Source organism: Microcaecilia unicolor, chromosome 11 (genome assembly GCF_901765095.1).
Source record: "Microcaecilia unicolor chromosome 11, aMicUni1.1, whole genome shotgun sequence".
In the NCBI taxonomy this organism is placed as follows: domain Eukaryota; kingdom Metazoa; phylum Chordata; class Amphibia; order Gymnophiona; family Siphonopidae; genus Microcaecilia; species Microcaecilia unicolor.
The window spans coordinates 2,288,146-2,313,669 of record NC_044041.1 but is presented as its reverse complement, the minus strand read 5'-3'; the positions used below and the strand labels follow the sequence as shown (position 1 = coordinate 2,313,669).

The window sequence follows — 25,524 nt, the reverse complement described above, 5'->3', positions numbered from 1 at the left end:
AGTCCTTATTGCTCTGGGTGACTCAATATGGCGGCCGGGTAAGCTCCGCCTACTGGCTTCAGCCGGCTCCTGTTCTGCCTCTAGACTCTATGGTCTTCCACTTCCGCTCTCACTTCCGGGCAGGGCGCAGGCAGTGTTGACGGCTCTCAGCTCCATGAAAGCAGTCCCTATTGCTTTGGGTGACTCAATATGGCGGCGGCCAGGTAAGCTCCGCCTACTGGCTTCAGCCCATGCCAAGGAAGTTCAGCCGGCTCCTGTTCTGACTCTATGGTCTTCCACTTCCGCTCTCACTTCCGGGTACAGTGTTGACGGCTCTGAGCTCCATGGCGTGTCGCTCGAAAGTGGCCCCGAGTGTGGATTTTGACCATAGCTGCTCGGACAGCGTTGAGTACCTGACTCTCAACTTCGGGCCCTTTGAGGCTGTGCATCGTTGGCGGCGGCTGCCCCCCTGTGATGAGTTTGTGGGAGCCAGGTAAAGGGGCGCCTCGGTCCTGTCATAAATGCAACGGGTCCTGCACTCCCCCCCCCCCCCAAACCCTGGACCTTGTGATTCCCCCCATACCTCCCCCCAGTCATAAATGCAACGGGTCCTGCACTCCCCCCTCCCCCCCCCAGTCCTCACCTCCAAGCACTGGATCTTGTGATTCCCCCTATACCTCCCCCCCCAGTCATAAATGCAACGGGTCCTGCATTCCCCCCTCCCCCCCAAACCCTGGACCTTGTGATTCCCCCCATACCTCCCCCCAGTCATAAATGCAATGGGTCCTGCACGCCCCCCCCAAACCCTGGACCTTGTGATTCCCCCCAGTCATAAATGCAACGGGTCCTGCATTCCCCCCCCAAACCCTGGACCTTGTGATTCCCCCCCATACCTCCCCCCAGTCATAAATGCAATGGGTCCTGCACGCCCCCCCCAAACCCTGGACCTTGTGATTCCCCCCAGTCATAAATGCAACGGGTCCTGCATTCCCCCCCCCCCCAAACCCTGGACCTTGTGATTCCCCCCATACCGCCCCCCCAGTCATAAATGCAACGGGTCCTGCACTCCCCCCTCCCCCCCCCCAGTCCTCACCTCCAAGCACTGGATCTTGTGATTCCCCCTATACCTCCCCCCAGTCATAAATGCAACGGGTCCTGCATTCCCCCCCCCCCCAAACCCTGGACCTTGTGATTCCCCCCATACCTCCCCCCCAGTCATAAATGCAACGGGCCCTGCACTCCCCCCCCCCCCCCCCCAGTCCTCACCTCCAAGCACTGGATCTTGTGATTCCCCCTATACCTCCCCCCCCCCCCCCAGTCATAAATGCAACGGGTCCTGCATTCCCCCCTCCCCCCAAACCCTGGACCTTGTGATTCCCCCCATACCTCCCCCCAGTCATAAATGCAATGGGTCCTGCACGCCCCCCCCCCAAACCCTGGACCTTGTGATTCCCCCCATACCTCCCCCCCATACCTCCCCCCCAGTCATAAATGCAATGGGTCCTGCACTCCCCCCTCCCCCCCCCCAGTCCTCACCTCCAAGCACTGGACCTTGTGATTCCCCCCATACCTCCCCCCCCAGTCATAAATGCAGTGCGTCCTGCACTCCCCCCCAACCTTCGACCTTGTGATTCCCCCCATACCTCCCCCCCCCAGTCATAAATGGGTCCTGCACTCCCCCCCCCAACATAGGAGCCAACTTTTCAAAATTATTGGCGGTGCTAAGCCCAATGGAAATAACCCCTCCCTGGATACATACCAGGAATTTTCTTAATATTGGGGGTGCTCAAGCACCCACAGCACTCTCAGAGTCGGTTCCTATGCGCCCCCAACCCAAACACTGGACCTTGTGATTCCCCCCATATCTTCCCCCCTCCTGGACATTTATGTCCCAAAACGTCTCAGTCAATGTGGCTTTGAGAATGGAAAATGACATTGCTCGTAATAGGTTGGATTGAGTAAGGAGGAATAACAGATTGATAGAAGGGTTTGATAAAGACCTGATACAAGCAGAAGATAAGGTGGTCACTAATCCAAACAGACGAAGCTGAAGAAATAGGAAATGATTTGTAAAGAGATGAGTTTTAACTTCTTTTGAAATTGCATCTAATTAGAATGGAACAGATTTAGACAGAGAATCCCAATATTTAGTTCCCATATAGGAGAAATCTCAGGAAAGTATTGATTTGTTGCAGACGTTTTTAGTGCCATAGGAGTCATTTTCAAGAGTGACATAAATCTGCATTTGGATGTCTTTCTCACAAAAACAGCCAAATTGGTATTTCCAAAAACAGGTTTTTGATGGTTTTCAAATGTGTCCAAATCTCAAGGGGGGGGGGGGGGCATATTAAGGGTGGGATCTGGGCGTTTTTAACACTTGGACATTTTTATGCCATAATGGAACAAAATAAAACTGTCCAGTGCCAAAACTAAGACATTTTGACCTAGACCTGTTTTTGTAACAAATAATGCACAAAAAGGTGCCCAAAATGACTAGTTGACCTCCCCTTACCCCTCCAGTGGCCACTGACCCCCTCCCAGCCCCGAAAATGTAATTAAAAACATTACTTCTTATCCTCTATGCCAGCTTCAGACTCAGGTCCCTAGAGTGGTCTAGTGGTGGTTGTAGTGCACTGCAGATAGGTGGACCCAGGTCCGTACCTCCCCCTACCTGTATACTTATAGTGGAAACTGAGAGCCCTCCAAAACTCACCAGAAACCCACTGTACCCACATATAAGTGCCCCCTTCACCCATAAGGGCTATTGTAGTGGTGTACAGTCAAGGTTAGTGGGTTTTGGGGCTCAAAATGATGGAACTCAATTCCCATAGTTATAAGAAGCAGCATGAACCTACCTCCAGTTCAGAAAAGACCTAAAGACCAACCTCTTCAGGAAATTCTATGAGTACAAGTGCACTAATCATTCTGGAACAATACATAACACAATCTCTAACTGTAACACATCTTTTCATTTAAGAAATGAACTAACTACTACTTAACATTTCTAGAGCGCTACTAGGGTTACGCAGCGCTGTACAGTTTAACAAAGAAGAACAGTCCCTGCTCAGAGGAACTTACAATCTAAAGACTAAGACATATCTTCTCAAGAAACCCACTGACTATTCCACACACACTAACAGTTATCTTGCCAACCACTGTAAAACACAGCATCGTAAATGTAATTGAATCTAACAACTGTTAAATGTAAGCCACATTGAACCGACACTTGCTTTTGCATAATTGTGGGATACAAGTATCAAACATATAAACGGCAAGTGACCGTACTCACCTGCAAATGCGCAGTAGAGACTTCCCTCTCTGTCCCGCCCCCGCGTCAAGACGTGATGACGGGGGAAGGGGGGCGGGACAGAGAGGGAAACTGCGCTGAAGGGGAGGGAGGGAACCGCTGACGTCGCTACCGCTCCCCCCCCCCAAGGTAGCCGCTACTGCCCCCCCACTCCCGGAGTTGCCACCACCCCCCCTTCACCCGGCCCGGGCCCTCTCTTCGTTATTCAACTTACAGCAGTGCCGAAACAGCAGCAAGCAGCTCAGCTTCAGCTCCCGTCGGCCTTCCTTCCCTGCCTGTGCCCCGCCCTCGCCGACGTGACGTCACACGAGGGCGAGGCACAGGCAGTGAAGGAAGGCCAACGGGAGCTGCTGCTTGCTGCTGTTTTGCCGCTGCTGTAAGTTGAATAACGAAGAGAGGGCCCGGGCCGGGTGGAGGGATGGCGGGAACTCCGGGGGTGGGGTGGGGGGGTACGGTAGCGGTGGCGACCTCGCGGGGAGGGGGAAGGAAAACCCCAATATCAGCCCGTTTTTACGGGCTGAACGGCTAGTAATAAAATAAGGGACCAGTGGTGAGAAGTGTACCTGGGAACATTTATTTGAAGTCCGCTGCAGTGCCCCCTAGGATGCCCCGTTGCTCTCCTGGGATGTCTGTGTGGCCAGTCTACTAAGAATGCTGGTTCCTGCTACATCCCAGTGGCTTGATTTTGTGCATTTTTCACTTGGGCTTCTTTTTTTTTTTTTTTCTGAAAATGGTTCAACAAGATAAATGCACAGAGCATAAATTTAATTTTTTTTAAATTTTTGTTACATTTGTACCCCGCACTTTCCCACTCATGGCAGGCTCAATGTGGCTTACATCTAGCACAGTGTTTCCCAAACCTGATCCTGGAGGCACCCCAGCCAGTCAGGTTTTCAGGAAACCCACAGTGAATTTGCACTGCCTCCACTGCATGCAAATCTCTCTCATGTTTGGGAAACACTGATCTAGCAAATAGCCATTAAAAAAAACCCAAAATAGACGTTTTTCTGTTTTGAAAATGGCTATGTTCCCCACTTGAATTTTGGACGTTTTGAGCAAAACATTCAAATTGGACTTAGAGGAGCATTTTTGATATGATGTCTAAATGTATCTTAAAATGGAAGAATAACGTGGGTAAATGCTATGTGCACTCTCGGCACTGTTCTGTAACTGACACAGGCAACTTAGTAGATAAAGGGGTGAAGCATGGGCCGGACTCCCACTTACATGTGTACTTACTAGTGACATGGTGGCCATGGATGTGCCTAATTGTAGGTGTTTAGATGCCAGTTTGCGCTATTTTATAATAGAATCTTGGAACCCAGATGCCATTATTGAATTCACGCTATGCTCACGGCATCCAGGCATCTACCTTTGCTGCACTGTTAAAGAATTGCCCCCATTTTGTCTTACTACTAGGAGTAGCCTTGTGGTTAGTGCAGTGGACTTTGATCCTGGGGAACTGAGTTCGATTCCCACTGCAGCTCCTTCTGACTTTGGGCAAATCACTTAACCCTCCATTACCCCAAGTACAAATAAGTACCTATATATACTATGTAAACCACTTTGAATGTAATTGCAAAATCCACAGGAAGGTGGTCTATCATGTCCCATTAACAAGATTCCATGCACAGTCCCAAAGAGTAGCAACATTCCATGTAGAACCCCAAAGAATAGCAAGATTTGAGAATCCTAAAGAGTAAGGAGTGGAGGAGTAGCCTAGTGGTTAGTGCAGAGGTCTTTGATCCTGGAGAACTGAGTTCAATTCCCACTGCAGCTCCTTGTGACTCTGGGCAAGTCACTTAACCCTCCATTGCCCCTGGTACAAAATAAGTACCTGAATATATGTAAACCGCTTTGAATGTAGTTGCAAAAACCTCAGAAAGGCGGTATATCAAGTCCCAGTTCCCTTTCCCTTATGACATCACAATATCAGAAGTGAGCCAAGTATCGGGCAATCAAGCCATTGTGACATCACTGATGAGGTTGGCTCTTATTGGTGGAATGAGTGGAGGCGTAGCCTAGTGGTTAGTGTAACGGACTCTGATTCTGGAGAACTGGGTTTGATTCCCACTGCAGCTCCTTGTGACTCTGGGCAAGTCACTTAACCCTCCATTGCCCCTGGTACAAAATAGTTACCTTAATATATGTAAACCACTTTGAATATAGTTGCAAACTCCCCCCCCCCCCCCCCCAGAAAGGCGGTATATCAGGTCCCATTTCCCTTCCCTCCTAACCTAAATAGGTTTCCTGGCCTGTCTTCAGAACACTGTGGTTTGGGAAGGGCATTAGGTGCAGTGAGGATCCAGGACCCCATAACCATTTCCTTTCTTTCCCCAGGCGCAGCAAACACACCGTTGTTGCTTACAAAGATGCCATTTATGTGTTTGGAGGGGACAACGGGTGAGTTCTCAAGCACAGGAATAGCCCTCCTGCCTTTGGGCTTTGTATTTTTGCTTTTTAAATGCTGGTCTCGATATTTGGTGTGAATTTTGAGTTTGGTGGTTGGTGACTCCATCTTGTCTATTTAGATAACTTTATTGGCATGACAATTTTACATATGTTGTAATACATTTATTGGTATATAAAGATAAAGGGGAAAAAGGCGATAATTTAAAAATTAATAGTAACATTAATAAGATGAAGCTTTGTATGTGGTTAATATTGGATACATAGTAACATAGTACATGACAGCACATAAAGACCTGAACGGTCCATCCAGTCCGTCCAACAAGATAAACTCATTTTACATGGTATGTGATACTTTATACCTGAGTTTGATTTGTCCTTACCATTCTCAGGGCACAGACCGTAGAAGTCTGCCCAGCAATGTTCTTGTACTAAAAGTTCTGAAGGTAATGTTGAAGCTCCTTAAAATGTACACTCCATCCCTATCTATTCAGTCACGATTAGGGTATAGACCATTGAAGTCTGCGCAGCTCCCATTTTGTTTCCAATTACCGGCGTCGCCACCCAATCTCCACTAAGATTCCACGGAACCATTCCTTCTAAACAGGATTCCTTTGTGTTTGTTTATTTATTTATTGCATTTGTATCCCACATTTTCCCACCTCTTTTCAGGCTCAATGTGGCTTACAATGTGATGTTATTAGTAGATAGTAGATTAAAAGATAATAGCGTTACATAGAAAGTAGTATCAAAATTCAAATAAGTAGAAAACATTTCTGATAATAGGTAAGATGGAGATGTCATAGAAAATAGCGTGATCGAAATTCATGCAAGTAGATATGAGCAAGAGCAGTGTAGATAATAAGTAGGTTACGATGTGTTACTTTATCCCACGCATGTTTGAATTCCATTACCGTTTTCATTTCTACCACCTCCCGCGGGAGGGCATTCCAAGCATCCACCACTCTCTCCGTGAAAAAATACTTCCTGACATTAGGCCTGAGTCTGCCCCCCTTCAACCTTAATTCATGTCCTCTAGTTCTACCGCCTTCCCGTCTCCAGAAAAGGTTCATTTGCGGATTAATATCTTTCAAATATTTGAACGTCTGTATCATGTCACCCCTGTTTCTCCTTTTCTCCAAGGTATATATGTTCAGGTCAGCAAGTCTCTCCTCGTATGGTTTGCAACGCAAATCCCATACCATTTTTGTAGCTTTTCTTTGCACCGCTTCCAGTCTTTTTACATATTTAGCAAGATACAGCCTCCAAAACTGAATGCAATACTCCAAGTGGGGCCTCACCAACGATTTGTAGAGGGGCATCAACACCTCCTTTCTTCTGCTGGTTATGCCCCTCTCCACGCAGCCTAGCATCCTTCTGGCCATGGCCATCGCCTTGTCACATTGTTTCTTCACCTTCAGATCCTCCGACACCCAACACCCCAAGGTCTCTCTCCTGAGTTGAGCTTTCTAATCTCTCTCCTCCTATTTGGTATCTCTCTTTTGGGTTTCCGCACCCCAAGTGCATCACTCTACACTTCTTGGCATTAAATTTTAACTTTATGTAATAAATAAAAAGAAACCGTTTTGAATCACTTTTTTTATACATTTTTCTTATTGCTGTGAAGTATCTAATGTGTCTTAATTGTAATATTGGTGCTCAGTTTTGCATATTCCTCCATGTGGCTTGTCTCATAGAGATATGCTACATTACACATCACTGCACCAATGCCCTACCTACCTCCATAGCAAAATTATAATTCTCATACGTTCACATATCTCAAATTGTGAATTATGATGTTTATTTCCGTATATTAAACAGTTTGCTTATCTCAGGGCGGGTCTTCTATCACTTGAGCTGTGATGCGTTTCTACTACTACTACTACTACTACTTAGCATTTCTATAGCGCTGCTAGGGTTACACAGCGCTGTACAAGTTTAGCATGGGGAAGGACAGTCCCTGCTCAAGAGAGCTTACAATCTAAAGGTTACAAACTATGTAGTCAGTGTAGGTAACTTACAACTTATGTAGTCAATGTAGGTAGCTTACAATCTAAAGGTTATAAACTATGTACTCAGTGGAGGTGACATGAATGGGGAAGGTGGTTAGGCGCCAAAAGCAAGGGAGAAGAGATGGGCTTTGAGTAAGGACTTGAAGATGGGCAGGGAGGGCGCATGGCTTATGGGCTCGGGAAGTCTGTTCCAGGCATAAGGTGATGCGAGGTAGAAGGGGCGGAGTCTGGAGTTAGCGGTGGTAGAGAAGGGTACAGATAGTAGTGATTTGTCCTGAGAGCGGAGGTTACGGGTGGGAACATACGGGGAGAGGAGGGTAGAGAGGTAAAGGGGGGCTTCAGATTGAGTGCACTTGAAGGTCAATAGGAGAAGCTTGAACTGTATACGGTAGTGGATCGGGAGCCAGTGAAGCAACTTGAGGAGAGGGGTGATATGAGAGTATCGATTCACGCGGTAGATAAGACGTGCGGCGGAATTTTGAACAGATTGAAGGGGGGATAGATGGCTAAGCGGGAGGCCAGTGAGAAGAAGGTTGCAATAGTCAAGACGAGAGGTAACGAGCGAGTGGACGAGGGTTCGGGTGGTCTGTTCAGAGAGGAATGGGCGAATTTTGCTAATATTAAAGAGGAAGAAGCGACAGGTTTTAGCTGTCTGCTGGATATGGGCAGAGAAGGAGAGGGAGGAGTCAAAGATGACTCCGAGATTGCGGGCTGAAGAGACGGGGAGGATGAGGGCGTTGTCAACAGAGACGGAAAGTGGGGGAAGAGGAGAAGAGGGTTTGGGTGGAAAGACAAGGAGCTCGGTCTTAGCCATGTTCAGTTTCAGATGCCGGTTGGACATCCAGGCAGCGATGTCAGAGAGGCAGGCCGAAACTTTGGCCTGGGTTTCGACTGTGATGTCGGGAGTGGACAGATAAAGCTGGGTGTCATCAGCATAGAGATGGTACTGGAAACCATGTGATGAGATCAGCGAGCCCAGGGAAGAGGTGTAGATCGAGAAAAGAAGCGGTCCAAGGACAGATCCTTGAGGAACCCCAACAGAGAGCGGGATGGGGGTGGAAGAAGAGCCATTAGAAAATACTCTGAAGGTGCGTTGGGCAAGGTACGAAGAGAACCAGGAGAGGACGGAGTCCTGGAACCCGAATGAGGACAGTGTGTCAAGAAGTAAATTATGATTAACGGTGTCAAAGGCGGCCGATAGGTCGAGGAGGATGAGGATGGAATAGTGACCTTTGGATTTGGCAAGGAACAGGTCATTGCAGACTTTAGAGAGTGCTGTTTCTGTCGAGTGTAGTGGGCGAAAGCCGGATTGAAGCGGATCGAGGACGGCCTGAGAGGAGAGGAAATCGAGGCAGCAGCTGTGGACAGCGCGTTCAAGTAATTTGGAGAGGAAGGGTAGAAGAGAGATGGGGCGGTAGTTGGAGGGACAGGTGGGGTCAAGTGAAGGTTTTTTGAGAAGTGGTGTGACTACAGCATGCTTGAAGGTGTCAGGGACAGTAGCAGTGGAGAGAGAGAGAGGTTGATGATGTGACAGATTGAGGGGATAACTGTAGGAGAGATGTTGTTAAGCAGGTTGGTGGGAATGGGATCAGAGGAACAGGTGGTGCACTTAGAGGAAGAAAGAAGATGAGCAGTGTCCTCTTCGGTGATCTCAGGGAAGGAGGAGAAGGAGGCCAGGTTGGGTTGGTTGAGGGAGTGGGTTAAGAAGTCACAGGGAGGAGAAGGCTTGGAAGTGAATACAAGGTTTATCTTCTGCACTTTATCACGGAAGTAATCAGCTAGTGTTTGAGGAGAGAGTGAATGGGGGGTGGGAGCGGGAGGGCACTTTAAGTAGGGAGTTGAGGGTGGCGAAGAGGCGACGAGGGTTGGAGCCAAGAGAATTGGTTAGTTGAGAGTAATATTCCTGTTTGGCAAGGAATAGGGAGGACTGGAAGGAGGAAAGCATGAATTTGTAATGGGTGAAGTCTGGCAGGGTGCGAGATTTCCTCCAGAGTCGTTCAGCAGATCGGGAGCAGGAGCGAAGGTGACGGATGCAAGGGGTTAACCAGGGCTGAGGATTAATGCGCTTAGTGGGGCGAGAGACAGAAGGTGCTAGGGTGTCCAGGGCAGTGGAGAGAATTTCATTGTAGGTAGAGACAGCCGTGTCGACAGATTCAGAAGATGAGATGGAAGGGAAGAGATTGGAGATGTGAGAGGATAGGGTAGGGGGGTCGACAGCTTGGAGATTCCTGAGGGCAGTGGTTATAGTTGGGCGAGGTTGAGGGGGAGGGTGCTGAAGTGTGAGGGTGATTAGGTGATGATCTGAGATTGGAAGGACTGAGGTGCAGAAGTTGGAGGGTGAGCAGGAAGAGAAGAGAACGAGGTCAAGACAATGGCCATTACGGTGAGTAGGGGTGGTAGAGCATAGTTGGAGGTTAAAGGAGGATGTCAGAGAGAGGAATTTAGAAGCGTAGGAGTTGGATGGGTTGTCAACGTGAATGTTAAAATCACCAAGAATGAGGGTTGGAGATGAGGGATCAAGAAAGACGGTGAGCCAAGCGTCGAAGTCAGTAAGGAATGAAGAGAGGGGCTTATCAGGGGGGTGGTAGATGACTGCAACTCTGAGTGGAGTCGGGTAGAATAGCCGGATGGCATGAGTTTCGAAGGATGAGAAGCAGTGAGACTGTGGCAGGAGGAGGGGTTGGAAACTACAGGAGGGTGAGAGAAGAAACCCAACGCCTCCACCGCGTGCATCTGGGCCGGGAGTGTGGGAGAAGAGATATCCTCCATGGCATAGGGCTGCGATTGAGGCAGTGTTGTTAGGGGTTATCCAGGTTTCAGTTAAAGCAAGCAGTTGAAGGGAACGGGAGATGAATAAATCGTGGGTGAAGGGGAGTTTGTTCCATACTGAGTGGGCATTCCATAGGGCACACGAGAAGGGGAGGGAAGCGGGGGGGGGGGGGGGAGAAGGGGAATAGGGATGAGATTGGAGGCATTCTGGGACCGGTTACGTGGATATGGAGAGGAGAGGTGAGGGGGACCTGGATTGGGATTGATGTCCCCTGCGGAAAGTAGGAGAAGGAGTAAGAGAGTGCGGAGGAGGGTGGGGGAGGAGGGTCGACGAAGATGACGAAGACGGGATGTGTTAAGGAGGAATGGGGATGGGTTAATGGTGGGGAGGAAGTGTAGAAGGTTGAGAGCTAGGAATGATGAGGGGGGCAGGAGAGCTGGGGAGTGGATGGGAGGGGACAAGGGTGGACAATGAGTTCCTGAGGTAGACAGTGGAGGGGGAGGGGGGAAGATGTTAGGAAGGGACAGGGCGATGAAGAGGATGTGTATAGGGGCCATATATAGGGCTAAGGTGGATGCGGATAAATGTGAAGTGGCTAAGGTGATAGGAGTAGAGGAGGAAGGCTAGGACTGGGACAGCAGGCAACAGCTAAGGCGTAGGGAGTGAGAGTGTCTAGAGGAATTCAATCAGCAGTTGGGATAGAGTAAAGGAATTCAGTCAACAGTTAAAGTAGGTTTACAATATGCATCAGAAGTCGAGGTAACAACTTGAGGATTTAAACATCTGCATTAAAGCAGTTCAATCAAAAATAAAGTAGATTACAGTGGGATGCAGCTAAGCCTAAGCCTAAATGCTAGCACCACGGAGTTGCAAATGACTTCAATTTTGTGTCCGTGACTTGTGCTCGTGCACTTCTCCTTCTTCATTTTAACTTGACTCAGTTCCCTTAACTTAGTTCCGAACACAAGCTGTGTTTCGCTCGGTGTTAGCGTCTTCAGGAGAACTATTTACCTCTGTTGTGGAACATCATTCCTGTTCTAGACTTCTATCTTTTGATTCAAAAGTGATTCAAAACGGTTTCTTTTTATTTATTACATAAAGTAAGTTGAAACCAGAAAGGACAGACACCCTAGGAAGTGAAATGTATTAAATTTTAACTGCCAGACCCTTGACCATTTTTCTAACTTTCGGAGATCCCTTCTCATCGTTTCTACTCCCTCCAGGGTATCCACTCTATTGGCTATCTTCGTGTCAGTCGCAAAAAGGCAAACCTTTCCTTCCAACCCTTCAGCAATATCTCCCACAAATATATTAAACAGAAGAGACCCCAGGCCCGACCCTTGAGAAACTCCACTGCTCACCTTCCTTTCCTCCGAGCGGATTCCATTTACCATCACCCTCTGCCACCTGTCGGTCAACCAGTTTCTTTTGGTTCTAAGTTCAACCCTTTCAGCTTATTCACGAGTCTTCTGTGGGGGACCATATCAAAGGCTTTGCTGAAGTCCAAGTAGATTACATCTAGCACACGTCCCTCATCCAGTTCTTTGGTCACCCAGTCAAAAAAAGTCAATAAGATTCGTTTGGCAGGATTTTTCTTTGGTAAAGCTATGTTGCCTCGGGTCCTGTAACCCGTCGGCTTCTAGAAAGTTAACTATCCTTTCAGCAGCGACTCCATTTCTTTTCCTACCACCGGCATGAGACTTAGTTTCCCACTTCTTCCCTGTCTCCACTTTTGTGAAGAGGGACCACATCTGCTCGTCTCCAATCTCACGGAACCTCTCCTGTCTCTAAAGATCTATTAAATAAATCTTTAAGAGGTCCTCCAAGGACCTCTCTGAGCTCCTTCAGTATCCTGGGATGTATCCCATCCGACCCCATGGCTTTGTTCACCTTCAGATTCTCCAGCTGTTTATAAACTCTTTCTTCCGTAAATGGCGGAAGAAAACGGATACGTTTGGAAATACCACCCTTCATTGGAGCAAGTTTACAACATCAATAATATCTGTATAAAAAGGGGCTGGGACAGTTCTAGAAACTATCCAGTTTAGCCTGTAGATGAATAAATTAATTCAAGATTACTGAATAGCAGGCCTGAATCTATACTGATAGTGCAGCAGTACTTAAAGGGATACTAACACTGAATTTATGTAGTAAGTTAAGTGCTGGGCCTGCTGCTTGAACCTGAAAATCATAGGCTCCAAGAGAGAATAATTAGTGACAAATTGAGTCACAGATATATTGTACTGTTTAATGAGTATAATTTTTGTGCTACTTTTGTTTTGAATATTGCATTATCTAGCTCTGGTCAGAAATCTGTGACTGTATTATGGTATGGGGAAATAAAGAAGATGTTACCAAATCTCCCTCCCCCTCCCCTCCCCACACCTTATATGAGGTTATGCTTTCATAATGTGGCCAGACTACTACTCGTACTTTCTGTATTACTAGTAGCCATATGAAGTGCTGTTCAGATATACCTAAGAAACAGACCCTCTGCTGTTGAGTTTGCAATGTAGGCTAGAGTACGTCCGTTCTTTCTCTCGAGCCACTTTTTCTGTCATGGTCTGCTTCTCAGAGCGTGGCAAGAGCTCTATGGACAGTGCACAAATAACTATGAATAGGCTTCTTTCTTCAGAATGCAGTTGGGCTTCACGTCAGTGAGGGCATCTCAGGTATTTTGTTCTGGTAAAAGGTCTTAAATGATTTATCTCATTGCAGGAAAAATATGCTGAATGACCTGTTGAGGTTTGATGTGAAGGACTGTTCCTGGTGCAGGTAAGGAGGAAGCTCTGCCACAGCCATAAAATAGTTGTAAGATCTTATAGAGTTGGTGACGGAACTGAGATTAGAACTTTGGAGGCACTGAGGTACATGACTTAATCATATTCACACCCAGAGACACAGTAGGAAAGCAGGAGATACAGGAAATGCAATAAGAGTACAATTTTGATTTATACCCCACCTACACAATTCAATACAATATAGATATAAGCAATAATAATAATACAGACATAATCATGGGTGGAGTAAGATGGCAGCAGCATTCCTGTTCAAGTGAGCCACAACAATTTTTCCCCTCGATTCTTTTTCCTCGCTTCCCTTTTTGATGGGGAAAAGAAATGGAGTTACCCAGTTTTCTAAGGCCACAGTGCCTGCTTCTACAGTGGCTCAGCTGATTAATAAATATTTTTGCGATACAAAGGCATTATAACATCCTCATTTTTGTTTTCCATTCCTTTCCTAATAATACCTAACATTCTGTTTGCTTTCTTAGCCACCACCACACACTGAGCAGAGGGTTTTGACGTATCATCGACGACGACACCTAGATCCCTTTCTTGGTCTGTGACTCCTAACGTGGAACCTTGCATGACGTAGCTATAGTTCGGGTTCCTCTTTCCCACATGCATCACTTTGCACTTGCTCACATTAAACGTCATCTGCCATTTAGTCGCCCCGTCTCCAAGTCTTGTAAGGTCCTCTTGTAATTTTTCACAATCCTCCTGCGATTTAACAACTTTGAATAACTTTGTGTCATCAGCAAATTTAATTACCTCGCTAGTTACTCCCATCTCTAGGTCATTTATAAATATGTTAATAAGCAGCGGTCCCAGCACAGAGCCCTGGGGAACCCCACTAACTACCCTTCTCCATTGAGAATACTGACCATTTAACCCTACTCTCTGTTTTCTATCTTTTAACCAGTTTTTAATCCACAATAGAACACTACCTCCTATCCCATGACTCTCCAATTTCCTCTGGAGTCTTTCATGAGGTACTTTGTCAAACGCCTTCTGAAAATCCAGATAAACAGTATCAACCGGCTCACCTTTATCCACATGTTTGTTCACCCCTTCAAAGAAATGTAGTAGATTGGTGAGTCAAGATTTCCCTTCACTAAATCCAGGTTGGCTTTGTCTCATTAATCCATGCTTTTGAATATACTCTGTAATTTTGTTCTTAATAATAGTCTCTACCATTTTGCCCAGAAAAAGCACCAGATGTCCAGCTTTCACCTGCTGCTTCTTCAGAGGATCCAACTATGAACCAACCATCAAAACAAACCTCTAGAACCCAAACTTTGAATATTGTGTGCAGTTCTGGTCACTGCCTCTCACAAAAGATATATTGGAATTAAAAAAGATACAGAAAAGGGCAATGAAAATGATAAAGGGGATGGGGCGACTTCCCTAGGAAAGGCTAAAGAGGCCAGGGCTTTTCAGCTTGGAGAAGAGACGGCTGAGGGGAGATATGATAGAGGTCTATAACATAATGAGTGGAGTGCAACGGGTAGACTTGAATCACTAGGACTAGGGGGCATGCAATGAAGCTACAAAGTAGTAAATTTAAAACAAATCGCAGAAAATATTTCTTCACTCATCATGTAATTAAACTCTGGAATTCGTTGCCAGAGAATGCAGTAAAAGCAGTTAGCATAGCTAGGTTTAAAAAAGGTTTGGATAGCTTCCTAAAAGAAAAGTCCCTAAGCCATTATTAAGATGGACTTGGGGAAAATTCACTACATATTCTAGGATAAGCAGCATAAAATCTATTTTGCTGTTCTGGGATCTTTCCAGGTACTTGTGACCTGGATTGGCCTTCGGTCTGTCCCAGTATGGCAGTTCTTATATTCTTATCCCTCCCCCATAAAAGACAAACCCCTGCAATATCCCAAAATAAACACAAAACATAAACATCCTCTCCGGCCCCAACAGCAACATGTACAGCATGGATCGCTCATGCCCCAGGCCTTCCCCATACCCTCAAAACATGCTACAGCACTACAGCATAGTAAATAACATGACAACATCACAAGAGCCAGAAAGCATAGCAAAAAAATCAGTACGAATAACATTTTTAAGATCCTCTGATCTCTACAGCTGGCCAAGAAAGATAAGGGAGCAAATTAGGTCACTGTCTCTTGGCCTCCTCAACAGTCGGAAAAAAAAAAAAGGCATACCATTATGAAGTACCCAAAGGCACACAGGGTACTGGAGTGTGACGTGAACTTTTTTGTCAAGTAGAGCTGTATTCATAGGGCCAAGGACACGGTGTTTTGCCGCTATAGCAGCAGAATAATCCTAGAAAATTAAGATCCCCCCCCCCCCAATGGGTCAGTTGTTTCTTGCACCAATAATTGCGTAACACCAAGTACTTATGACCAAAATTAAGAAATCTTGGAGTTACAGCATTTGATTGTAAATCTTGCTGAGGCATGCAGCCCAGCTGATGTGTGAGTTTGAGTTAGCAGAGTTTAAAAAGGGGTTAGACGATTTCCTAAAGGACAAGTCCATAAACCACTACTAAATGGACGGGAAAATTCCATAATTCCAGGAATAACATGTATAGAATGTTTGTACATTTGGGAAACTCGCCAGGTGCCCTTGGCCTGGATTGGCCGCTGTCGTGGACAGGATGCTGGGCTTGATGGACCCTTGGTCTTTTCCCAGTGTGGCATTACTTATGTACTTATGATATGCAAAGGGCCCAGAGGATTATTAGGTAGCAATTCCACCACGAGCCATTCCTCCAGGAATCCCACTAGCTCAGCCTTCTGGGAAGACGATAAGACGTAAATTATTTCACCTAGCACAAGGTGTCCGAGACATCCTCCAGTGCATTGAGCCTGTTCTCATTGGTGGTCATCTGATTACCAAAATCTACAACAGTCTGCAACAGCATTCACTGTGAGTCTAGCAAATTGACTCCTGAGCACCAAGACCACAGCATCTGTGATTTTTTTTTTTTGTTCTGTATCGGACGTGTCAGCCACCACCTTTGGCCCCTCCAGACAGAACGCCTTCATTTTTTTCTTTCTCTTCCTTCCCTGATTTAGCTGCCATCAAAACCAGAGACTTACGCAAAAATTTGTCCATAGAAATGCAGCATGTAAGTAAAAGTTCAGCAGGCAATATCGCAGATAATCGCCCGATTGAGTAGGATAACGGGAGGTTCCAGGAGCCCCTAAAAAAATGCAACCTTACCCGTTCAGCAAATCACATGATCTCTCTCCACTCAGTATTTTATAGACCTCAGTCGTATCCCACCTCAGCCGTCTCATCTCTAAACTGAAGAGTCCTGACCTCTTTAGCCTCTCTTCATAGAAAAGTCATCCTGTCCCCTTTATTATTTTTGTGTCCTTTTCTGTACCTTTTCTAGTTAGATGTGGTGACCAAAACAGCACGCAGTGGAGTGGAGGAGTGGCCTAGCTGTTATCTAGAGGTGGCCGGTTCAAATCCCACTGCTGCTCCTTGTGATCTTGGGCAGGTCACTTAACCCTCCATTGCCTCAGGTACAAACTTAGATTGTCAAACAGAGAAATATCCAGAGTACCTGAATGTAACTCACCTTGAGCTACTACTGAAAAAGGTGTGAGCAAAATCCAAATAAATAGCAAGATTCTAGAATCCTAAAGAGTAACAAGATTCCATGCAGAATCTCAGAGTATCAACATTCCATGTGGAACCCCCAAGAAGAGGAGTGGCCTAGTGGTTAGAGCACTGGTCTTGCAATCCAGAGGTGGCTGGGTCAAATCCCACTGCTGCTCCTTGTGATCTTGGGCAAGTCACTTAACCCTGCATTGCCTCAGGTACAAACTTAGATTGTTAGCCCTCCTGAGACAGAGAAATATCCAGAGTACCTGAATGTAACTCACCTGAGCTACTACTGAAGAAGGGGTGAGCAAAATCTAAATAAATAAATATACGGAATGTTGGTACTATTTGAGATTCTACATAGAATGTTGCTAGTGGAGGAGTGCCCTAGTGGTTAGAGCACACCGGTCTTGCAATCCAGAGGTGGCTGGGTCAAATCCCACTGCTGCTCCTTGTGATCTTGGGCAGGTCATTTAACCCTCCATTGCCTCAGGTACAAACTTAGATTGTGAGCCCTCCAGGGACAGACAAAAATACCCAGAGTACCTGAATGTAAGTCACCTTGAGCTACTATTTCAAAAAACTGTGAGCAAAAATCTAAAGAAATGAAAATAAATAAATATTTGAGGTTAGGTCACACCATGGAGCAATACAAAGGCATTATAATGTTTTCAGTTTTGTTCTCCATTCATTTCCTAATAATTGCTGTTTGCTTTCTTAGCTGCTGCTATACACTGAGTAGAGCAGATATATAATTCACCCTGGATCACACACACAGCGTCGGTAGTAGAGTGAGGATTGCTTCCCGAGCTCAGAGAAACGTGTTCTCGTGTGTAGCTGCTTTGCACTGTCTTGCTGATGGCTTCCTTTCTGTGTGTTTCACAGGGCTATCACCACGGGCACCCCTCCTGCCCCCAGGTATCACCATTCTGCGGTGGTCTATGGTAGTAGCATGTTCGTGTTTGGTAAGTTTGTGCTGATTGTCGTTTTGGACCCACAATAGTGCTGAACTGCTTCAGTTATATTCACATGTGTCTGGTTCTCCTTGGGCTTTTTGAATGAAGATGAGCCCTTGCCACTGATTCATTATTACTACACTGGGGCTGTATTCTGGGTGCTCCCTCTCTTAAATGCTCATGCAGCTGACAACCTAGAAAGAGATTCCTCTCCTAAGTGGGATTCTCAGTTAGGGATCTCCTGCATGAGCCCCTTTGCAGTACCTCCTGGTGAATGTCCTTCAGCAGCAGTCAGAAAGATGAGAACTGACTCCTTGCATGCAAGTGAGAGCTCAGGTTTTGCTGTGTGACAGCAACACCCCTGTCCTCTCTTCATTCATTTTTGATCCTGTTGTATTTTTTTTTCTTTTCTGTGTACTGAATGTGTGTAAATGTGAGCCTACATGATTCCACGGTAAATGTGAATATCATAATTCTCTTGTGCTCAGGTGGTTATACTGGAGACATTTATTCCAACTCCAACTTGAAGAATAAGAATGACTTGTTTGAGTACAAGTTTGCAACCGGCCAGTGGACAGAGTGGAAGGTGGAGGGCAGGTAAGGAAGGAGAGAGAAAAGGAGTGAAGGAGGAGAGAAAGATGAAGGGCGGTGAGGGAAGAGTGGAAGATGGAGGGCAGGTGAGAGATTGGATGCCTGAGATGGGGGGGAAGGTTGTGGGGAGGTGGTGTCTGAAAGAGAAATGTGAAGGTTGGGCAGATGACAAAGGGATGATTTGGAGGAGTGGATGGTGGGGTTTAGGTGAGATGGGTTTTCTGAGGAAGTCGGACTAGATGTAAACAGTTAAAGAAGGCAGTGTCAGAGTGAAGAGGAAGGTGAAAGGATCGATGTCTGAGGTAGAAAAAGATGGATGCAGATGAAGGGATTGTCTCAGAGGGGCAGAGGAGCTGAAGGAGAAATTCTTACCTGATAATGTCTTTCCTTTAGTCCTACCAGACCAGTCCAGACAAGTAGGTATTGTGTCCGTCGACCAGTAGATGGAGACAGAGAAACAAAGTAGTTCCAGGTAATTTGCCCCTTAAGGGTATTGTGCAGTTCTAGAATGTTCAGTATTTCAGCTAGCGAAGCAGTGGTGCTCATGATCGTGTGTTCAGTCAGCAATGAAAACTTAAGACATCATGTTCTAATCAGCCAAAACAACAGAGGCCAGTGCTCTACAGACACAAAGGTTTTTCACCGAGTCAGGAGATGTGTGAAATAGAGCTCGTCAGAGAAGCTTGAACACAAATTTACAATAATCTGTGAAAAAGAAAGAGACTATCTCTGCTCAGACACTATTGGAAACATGTCAGAGGGAAAGCTTGGAGAGAGCAGAATTACCAAATCGGGTAAAACCAGAAAATTTGTAAGAAAACTTTGGTAAATTAACAAGAGTAACTGATGTGACCTGCTAGAAATGCAGTGTATGTAAAGTACGGCAAGAGGTGTGGGCAACAAGACTGACAGATGCAACCTATCACCTCCTGAAGAAGTGAGAAGCCACCATTCTACTGTAGTTCTGATAATATAGGATATAAGACTAGTTGAGTCAGAGATTTATAATGAAATCAAGTTCCAGAACCAGGATAGCTGTGGAGTAGCATCAGAGGTCTATGCCAGTGAGCCTCAGAAGTAGCTGATGAAAGCAGGTATTCCGTTACAGTGCTCCAGTCTTTTGCCTGACTAGATGAGCAGTTGAGGGAAATCCACAAAACTGTGGAATAGTTTTCCAGTCTTAGGCGTGTCATTTAACAAACTGCCAATTATTGGGAAGAATCATCTGCTGGGAAAGGCAGTGCCCCAGAGGTGAACACAGGACCTGATGTGAAAGAGACGACAGCCAGAGACAAAAGCAACTGTATAAGCTGAAGACATATAGGAGAATTCAGAAACCAGTGCTGTAGAGGAGGTGAGGGAGCTGTTGTTCCAACTGATTCCATGTCTATTGGAGCTATATAGGCAGCCATAGTAGGCAGCGTCCTGAAGAAAGGCTAGAGGAACTAGGCAGCTGCTGTATCTATGGTAGCCAAGTGGTCATTGCATCGGTGCTGTGACAGAGCATGTGTTTTAAGCCTGAAAAATGTATTGGGTATTTTCTGAAGTGTATTTCTCTAGTTTGGCCAGCAGGTGGTGCATGTTTATGTTTTGAAGCTGCTGCAGAACCAAGGCTGTTTTCTTTGTTTAAGCCTTTTGGAAAGGCAGTCTGCAGTATACTTTCAAAGATTGTTGTTCTGGACTCTGGCCCAAGAGCTCATTTTCATTTGGATTTTACAGGCTTTTTCCCCAGTCTTAACCAGGGAGAAGAGAGAGACAGATCTCTTTGCTGAGGCCCTGTGATCAGTTATATTTGATATTCTGTGAGCAGCGTATTTCCTGATCTGCCCAGGTACATTTTAGAAAGTAAACAAATGTTTAGATAGTTTTATAATTGGTCCATATTTCAGTTACCTGTTGTTTGTTGATTGCACTTTTTCTGTTTCACTGTTCAATTTTTAAGACGGCAAACAATTTTCAGTTTGTTGACTCTTCCTCTCTGGACTGATAAAGAATCCTGGTGGTTTGTGTGTTGTGTCTGTGAGTGCTTTCTGGGAACTGTGGGACCACTGGGAGTATGGCCTCCAGTAACCTAGAAATCACTGGGGATAATTTGAGAGTGGGAGACTCGCCCAGAGGTGGTTGTGACTCAGCCAGTGGGAGGAGGGTGCCAGTGTAGAGCACAAAGTGGCAGGTGCAGGCGGACCTGAGCTGTGCTGGGGATAGACCCTCTAAGTTGCCATGGGGTAACCCCAGGCAAGTGGCTAGGCGTTTGGTGACAGGTGCCATACAGGCAAACGCTTTCTCTGTATCACATAGGTGAGTACTGCATGTGTGCCCTACAGGTAAATGTTGAGACTGTGCTACACAAGCAAGCTTTGAACCTAAGAAATCGAGGCAAGTTTTACACCTGCGTAATACAGGTGAGTGATGTGCTGGTGTCGTACGGGGAGTGCTGTATCTGTCATTTAAGCAAAAGTTGCACTCGTGCAATACAAGAAACTAGTACCTTCATGTTATATAAGCGAGAGTCGTGTCTGAGCCAGAGAGGTGACTGTCATATTCGAGACCAACAGGCACCCACAGTGCCATAAAGTCAGGCATTGCTAGTGTGGCATCAGTGGTCAAAGAGAGCCATGTTCAAGCAGAAAAATGAACCCTTAAGACTGCTATTAACTGTGGAAACAGGGAACTGCTACACATAAGGCCCTTACTAAAAAGCAAATCGACTGCTACAGCCGAGAGAACAGGTTGTCTCAGCAACTGCAACCTATCGACTGCTTCTGCAGCTGAAACATGCCACCTGTTGAAGCTTTAAATTGCCTTCAGGAGGCACTGCTGCATAATACAGGATATTGATTGAGCTGCAAAGTGCTAACTGCAATCTCATCCAGGAAATGCTGCCTTCTATTACAGCCACGATGCTGTTGCAGCTGTGTTCAGTTGCCACTGTGACAGGCCTGCTGCCGAAGCAGCTACGACAAATTGGCTGCTGAAGGAGCTATGATGTTAGTTGCCATTGCAACTGAACCAAATATACTGTTGAGGAAAGTATTATCAGCAGATTATTGTTGGAGCTGAGAGAAGCATCCTGCTGATGTAAGAATGAAATGCAAGCTGCTAGCACAGCTATGAAAAGCTACGAGAATGGTAAGGGATTTGCGTTACAAGACGTATGAGGAGAGACTTGATGACCTGAACATGTATACTCTGGAAGAAAGGAGAAACAGGGTGATATGATACAGACGTTCAAATATTTGAAAAGTATTAATCTGCAAACGAACCTTTTCCGGAGGTGCGAAGGAGGTAGAATGAGAGGACATGAAATGAGATTGAAGGGGGGCAGACTCAAGAAAAATGTCAGGAAGTATTTTTTTCATGGAGAGAGTAGTGGATGCTTGGAATGCCCTCCCGCGGGAGGTGGTGGAGATGAAAATGGTAACGGAATTCAAACATGCATGGGATAAACATAAAGGAATCCTCCTCAGAAGGAAGGGATCCTCAGAAGCTTAGCGGAGATTGGGTGGCAGAGCCGGTGGTGAGAGGCGGGGCTAGTGGTTGGGAGGCGGGGCTAGTGCTGGGCGGACTTACACGGTCTGTGCCCTGAAAAGGACAGGTACAAATCAAGCTAAGGTATACACAAAAAGTAGCACATGTGAGTTTATCTTGTTGGGCAGACTGGATGGACCATGCAGGTCTTTTTCTGCCGTCATTTACTATGTTACTACGTTACTATCAAAGTAGATTGCCAAATCTCCTGTAAAACTCAGGCTGATGTTGTTGCTGGGAAATGCCTGCTGCTGAGGCAGATGCAAAGTGCAGGATGCTACTGAATCTATATCCATGACATGCAGGCTGCTGTTGAATCAGAGAGATGGCAGCCACTGTTGCAGGTGAGATATGCAAGCAGCATTCGTTGCAACTGATATGGAAGTTGCTGTTTGGGCTAAGAGAGGCAGTGCGTTATTGCAACTACAATATTTTGGCTGTCGGTGCAACTGCGATATGCAGGATATTGCTACAGTTAAGATATGGAGACTGCGGGGGCGGGCCAAGATGGCTGCATGAAGCTGGCTGCTGTGCGACATGTTTCTTACCAGTCTGATATTTTCCTCTTTTAATGCCACATACGAAGCGTAAGGGGACTGTGAAGGTGGTTCCCCAGACTGCCAAACGTCCCTGGTGCAGCAATTCATCATGCTATGCAGCCAGGACCCCCATTGATCATTCTGGAGTGGAATTCTTGGCTTTAGCAAGTGGCAGATGAAGTTCAATGTTGACAAGTGCAAAGTGATGCATGTGGGTAAGAGGAACCCGAATTATAGCTACGTCTTGCAAGGTTCCGCGTTAGGAGTTACGGATCAAGAAAGGGATCTGGGTGTCGTCGTCGATGATACGCTGAAACCTTCTGCTCAGTGTGCTGCTGCGGCTAGGAAAGCGAATAGAATGTTGAGTGTTATTAGGAAGGGTATGGAGTCCAGGTGTGCGGATGTTATAATGCCGTTGTATCGCTCCATGGTGCGACCGCACCTGGAGTATTGTGTTCAGTACTGGTCTCCGTATCTCAAAAAAGATATAGTAGAATTGGAAAAGGTACAGCGAAGGGCGACGAAAATGATAGTGGGGATGGGACGACTTTCCTACGAAGAGAGGCTGAGAAGGCTAGGGCTTTTCAGCTTGGAGAAGAGACGGCTGAGGGGAGATATGATAGAAGTGTATAAAATAATGAGTGGAATGGATCGGGTGGATGTGAAGCGACTGTTCACGCTATCCAAAAATACTAGGACTAGAGGGCATGAGTTGAAGCTACAGTGTGGTAAATTTAAAACGAATCGGAGAAAATTTTTCTTCACCCAACGTGTAATTAGACTCTGGAATTCGTTGCCGGAGAACGTGGTACGGGCGGTTAGCTTGACGGAGTTTAAAAAGGGGTTAGATAGATTCCTAAAGGACAAGTCCATAGACCGCTATTAAATGGACTTGGAAAAATTCCGCATTTTTAGGTATAACTTGTCTGGAATGTTTTTACGTTTGGGGAGCGTGCCAGGTGCCCTTGACCTGGATTGGCCACTGTCGGTGACAGGATGCTGGGCTAGATGGACCTTTGGTCTTTCCCAGTATGGCACTACTTATGTACTTATGTACTTATGTGAAGGAGAACTTGCAGCCCTGTGGTTGGATGTCACCTTATCTCACTTGTCTGGACTGTTTTGCTATGGACGATAAGGAAGTTGGTGTGTGGTAAGGGGGTAGCTCTAAGTTTCCAAATTGTTAATCTCAGTCCTGCCATGGCAGTTCCAGGTGTGGGACATGTACACAGTGATTTCTCCAGCCTCTTATATCCAGTGGTTTCAGGCCAGATCAAGAGAGTCTCTTCTTCTCTCCATATAGACAGTAGGTCTGGGTCTAGTTGTAGCAGGCAGCTGTGCTGTAACCTTTGCTTACCTCTAACAGATTACCTGTGGCACGATCTGCTCATGGCGCGACAGTCTACAGTGACAAACTCTGGATCTTTGCGGGATACGATGGGAATGCCAGGTAACCAATGCTGCCTCCTTCTTTCCAGCAGACTTTTGGGTAGTCATTGCTCTGACAGTTCTTGGCTGGAGACAGGGCCCTTTCCACAATCCTAGGCCCAAAGTCTGACCATTTATGTTTGTTTAGTACAGATTTAACATACCAGCTAAGGCGGTTTACATAATATATAAAAATATGAAATTAAGGAAAGGAGAGATAAAACTATGGACTGAAGGGCGAACAAAAGATGTAACTGTGTGGGATGCAAGCGTTAGACTAAACCATCGACTGCCCTGAGCCTCCCTAAAAGTTATGCTGAAAAAATGGGTTTTGAGAGCAGATTTAAATTTTGGAAAAGACACTGGGTCACCCTAACTTTTCTTTTTAAGAGAATGTGCATACACAGAATGTGTTGTATTGATCCACCTTTTCCCTTTACTCCTTCAGCTTTCCTCAATTCTTGCACTTCTTGGCAACAGAGGAACAAACTGTATAGACCATATAGATGGGCAGATTAGACAAGCCATATTTCTTTATCTGCCGTCATTTTCTCTGTTTTTAAAAGTCGGAAGTTCACTGGAGACTTGACTAGTCTGTAGCAATGAAACTGGAAGACTAAAGGGGTTTTATCTGTTGTCATACAGTCTATTCCGACAGTGCTGTTTATTCTATTACAAATCTTGGTATCATTTATGTTAAAAAAAATCCTTTCCTACTATCTCCCCTTCCCATCAGTAATATCCATTGTAAAAATCTTGAACAGACCCACTCCACTAATGCTTAGGTGCCAGTCAAAATTGTTTACTATGGAGGTGGTGTGTTTTTCTTGCCTTTAGTAGTTCTAACTTATTTTCCTCTTTACTTTCCATTCCTTGACATCCATATCAGACCAGACTAATGGGTTGTGTCCATCCACCAGCAGAAGGAGACAGAGAAAATAATTGCAAGTGATTCACCCCTTAAGGGGTGCCGTTCAGTCTGGAATGTTCAGTATTTTTCTCTGTCTCCTAGCGGACGGTGAATGAATCGTGCAGCTCGTCTTGGTGCATTGCCGTTCACCTCTGTGTGACAGCTGAGCAAGGGGTTTGCTGGTTGCCAGATTTTGGCATAATTGAAGATGACACTCATCAGTGGAGCTGGGTCCCTCATCCTCCAGGTAGGGTGATACCCAGTGGTGCCGGGTCCCTCCCCACCTCTTCCTTGCCTGTGAGCCTCTGAGGCACGGCGATGGTTAGAAGTAGCATGGAGCAAGATTTCCTCCGCTTCTGGGATGTTTCCTTAGAGATAAGCTATTTTCATAGGAGAGCACACTAATTTTCCTTGCTTAAAAAAAAAAACAAAACGTAAATGGTTTTCTTTCTGTTCCTCAGTTGCTTCCGTTCTTCAGTGATTGAGTTTTGTGTCCTCATTCCATATCCATTTTTGGCGGGCAGTTTCTTTTGCGACGTTCTGTGTTGGTTTCGGCTGGTCTCCCCCGTGCTGCACAGTTTGCCCTTGTGGCCTTCCATGAACGCACTGACCTATTCTAGCACTTCTTTGTGTTCGATGTTCACATCGGCACACGGCTGCTCGCATGGATTTCTACTGCGTTGGAACCCGTGTGCTTGTGGGTTCTGCTCTCCATTGCTCC

At 46.1% G+C, this 25,524-nt stretch overlaps 1 protein-coding gene across 1 annotated transcript in view; it reads left to right on the top strand.

Annotated features, from left to right (window-relative positions):
- The first annotated feature begins 296 nt into the window (after positions 1-296).
- The window catches only part of LOC115479880 (leucine-zipper-like transcriptional regulator 1), a 69,032-nt gene continuing 43,804 nt past the window's right edge, over positions 297-25,524 (top strand). The window contains exons 1-6 of the mRNA XM_030218180.1: positions 297-472; positions 5,627-5,689; positions 13,196-13,252; positions 17,737-17,816; positions 18,296-18,404; positions 23,832-23,915. Of these exons, the coding sequence (XP_030074040.1) occupies positions 324-472; positions 5,627-5,689; positions 13,196-13,252; positions 17,737-17,816; positions 18,296-18,404; positions 23,832-23,915 (542 nt within the window). The 5' untranslated portion in view covers positions 297-323. The remainder of the gene's footprint in view (positions 473-5,626; positions 5,690-13,195; positions 13,253-17,736; positions 17,817-18,295; positions 18,405-23,831; positions 23,916-25,524) is intronic.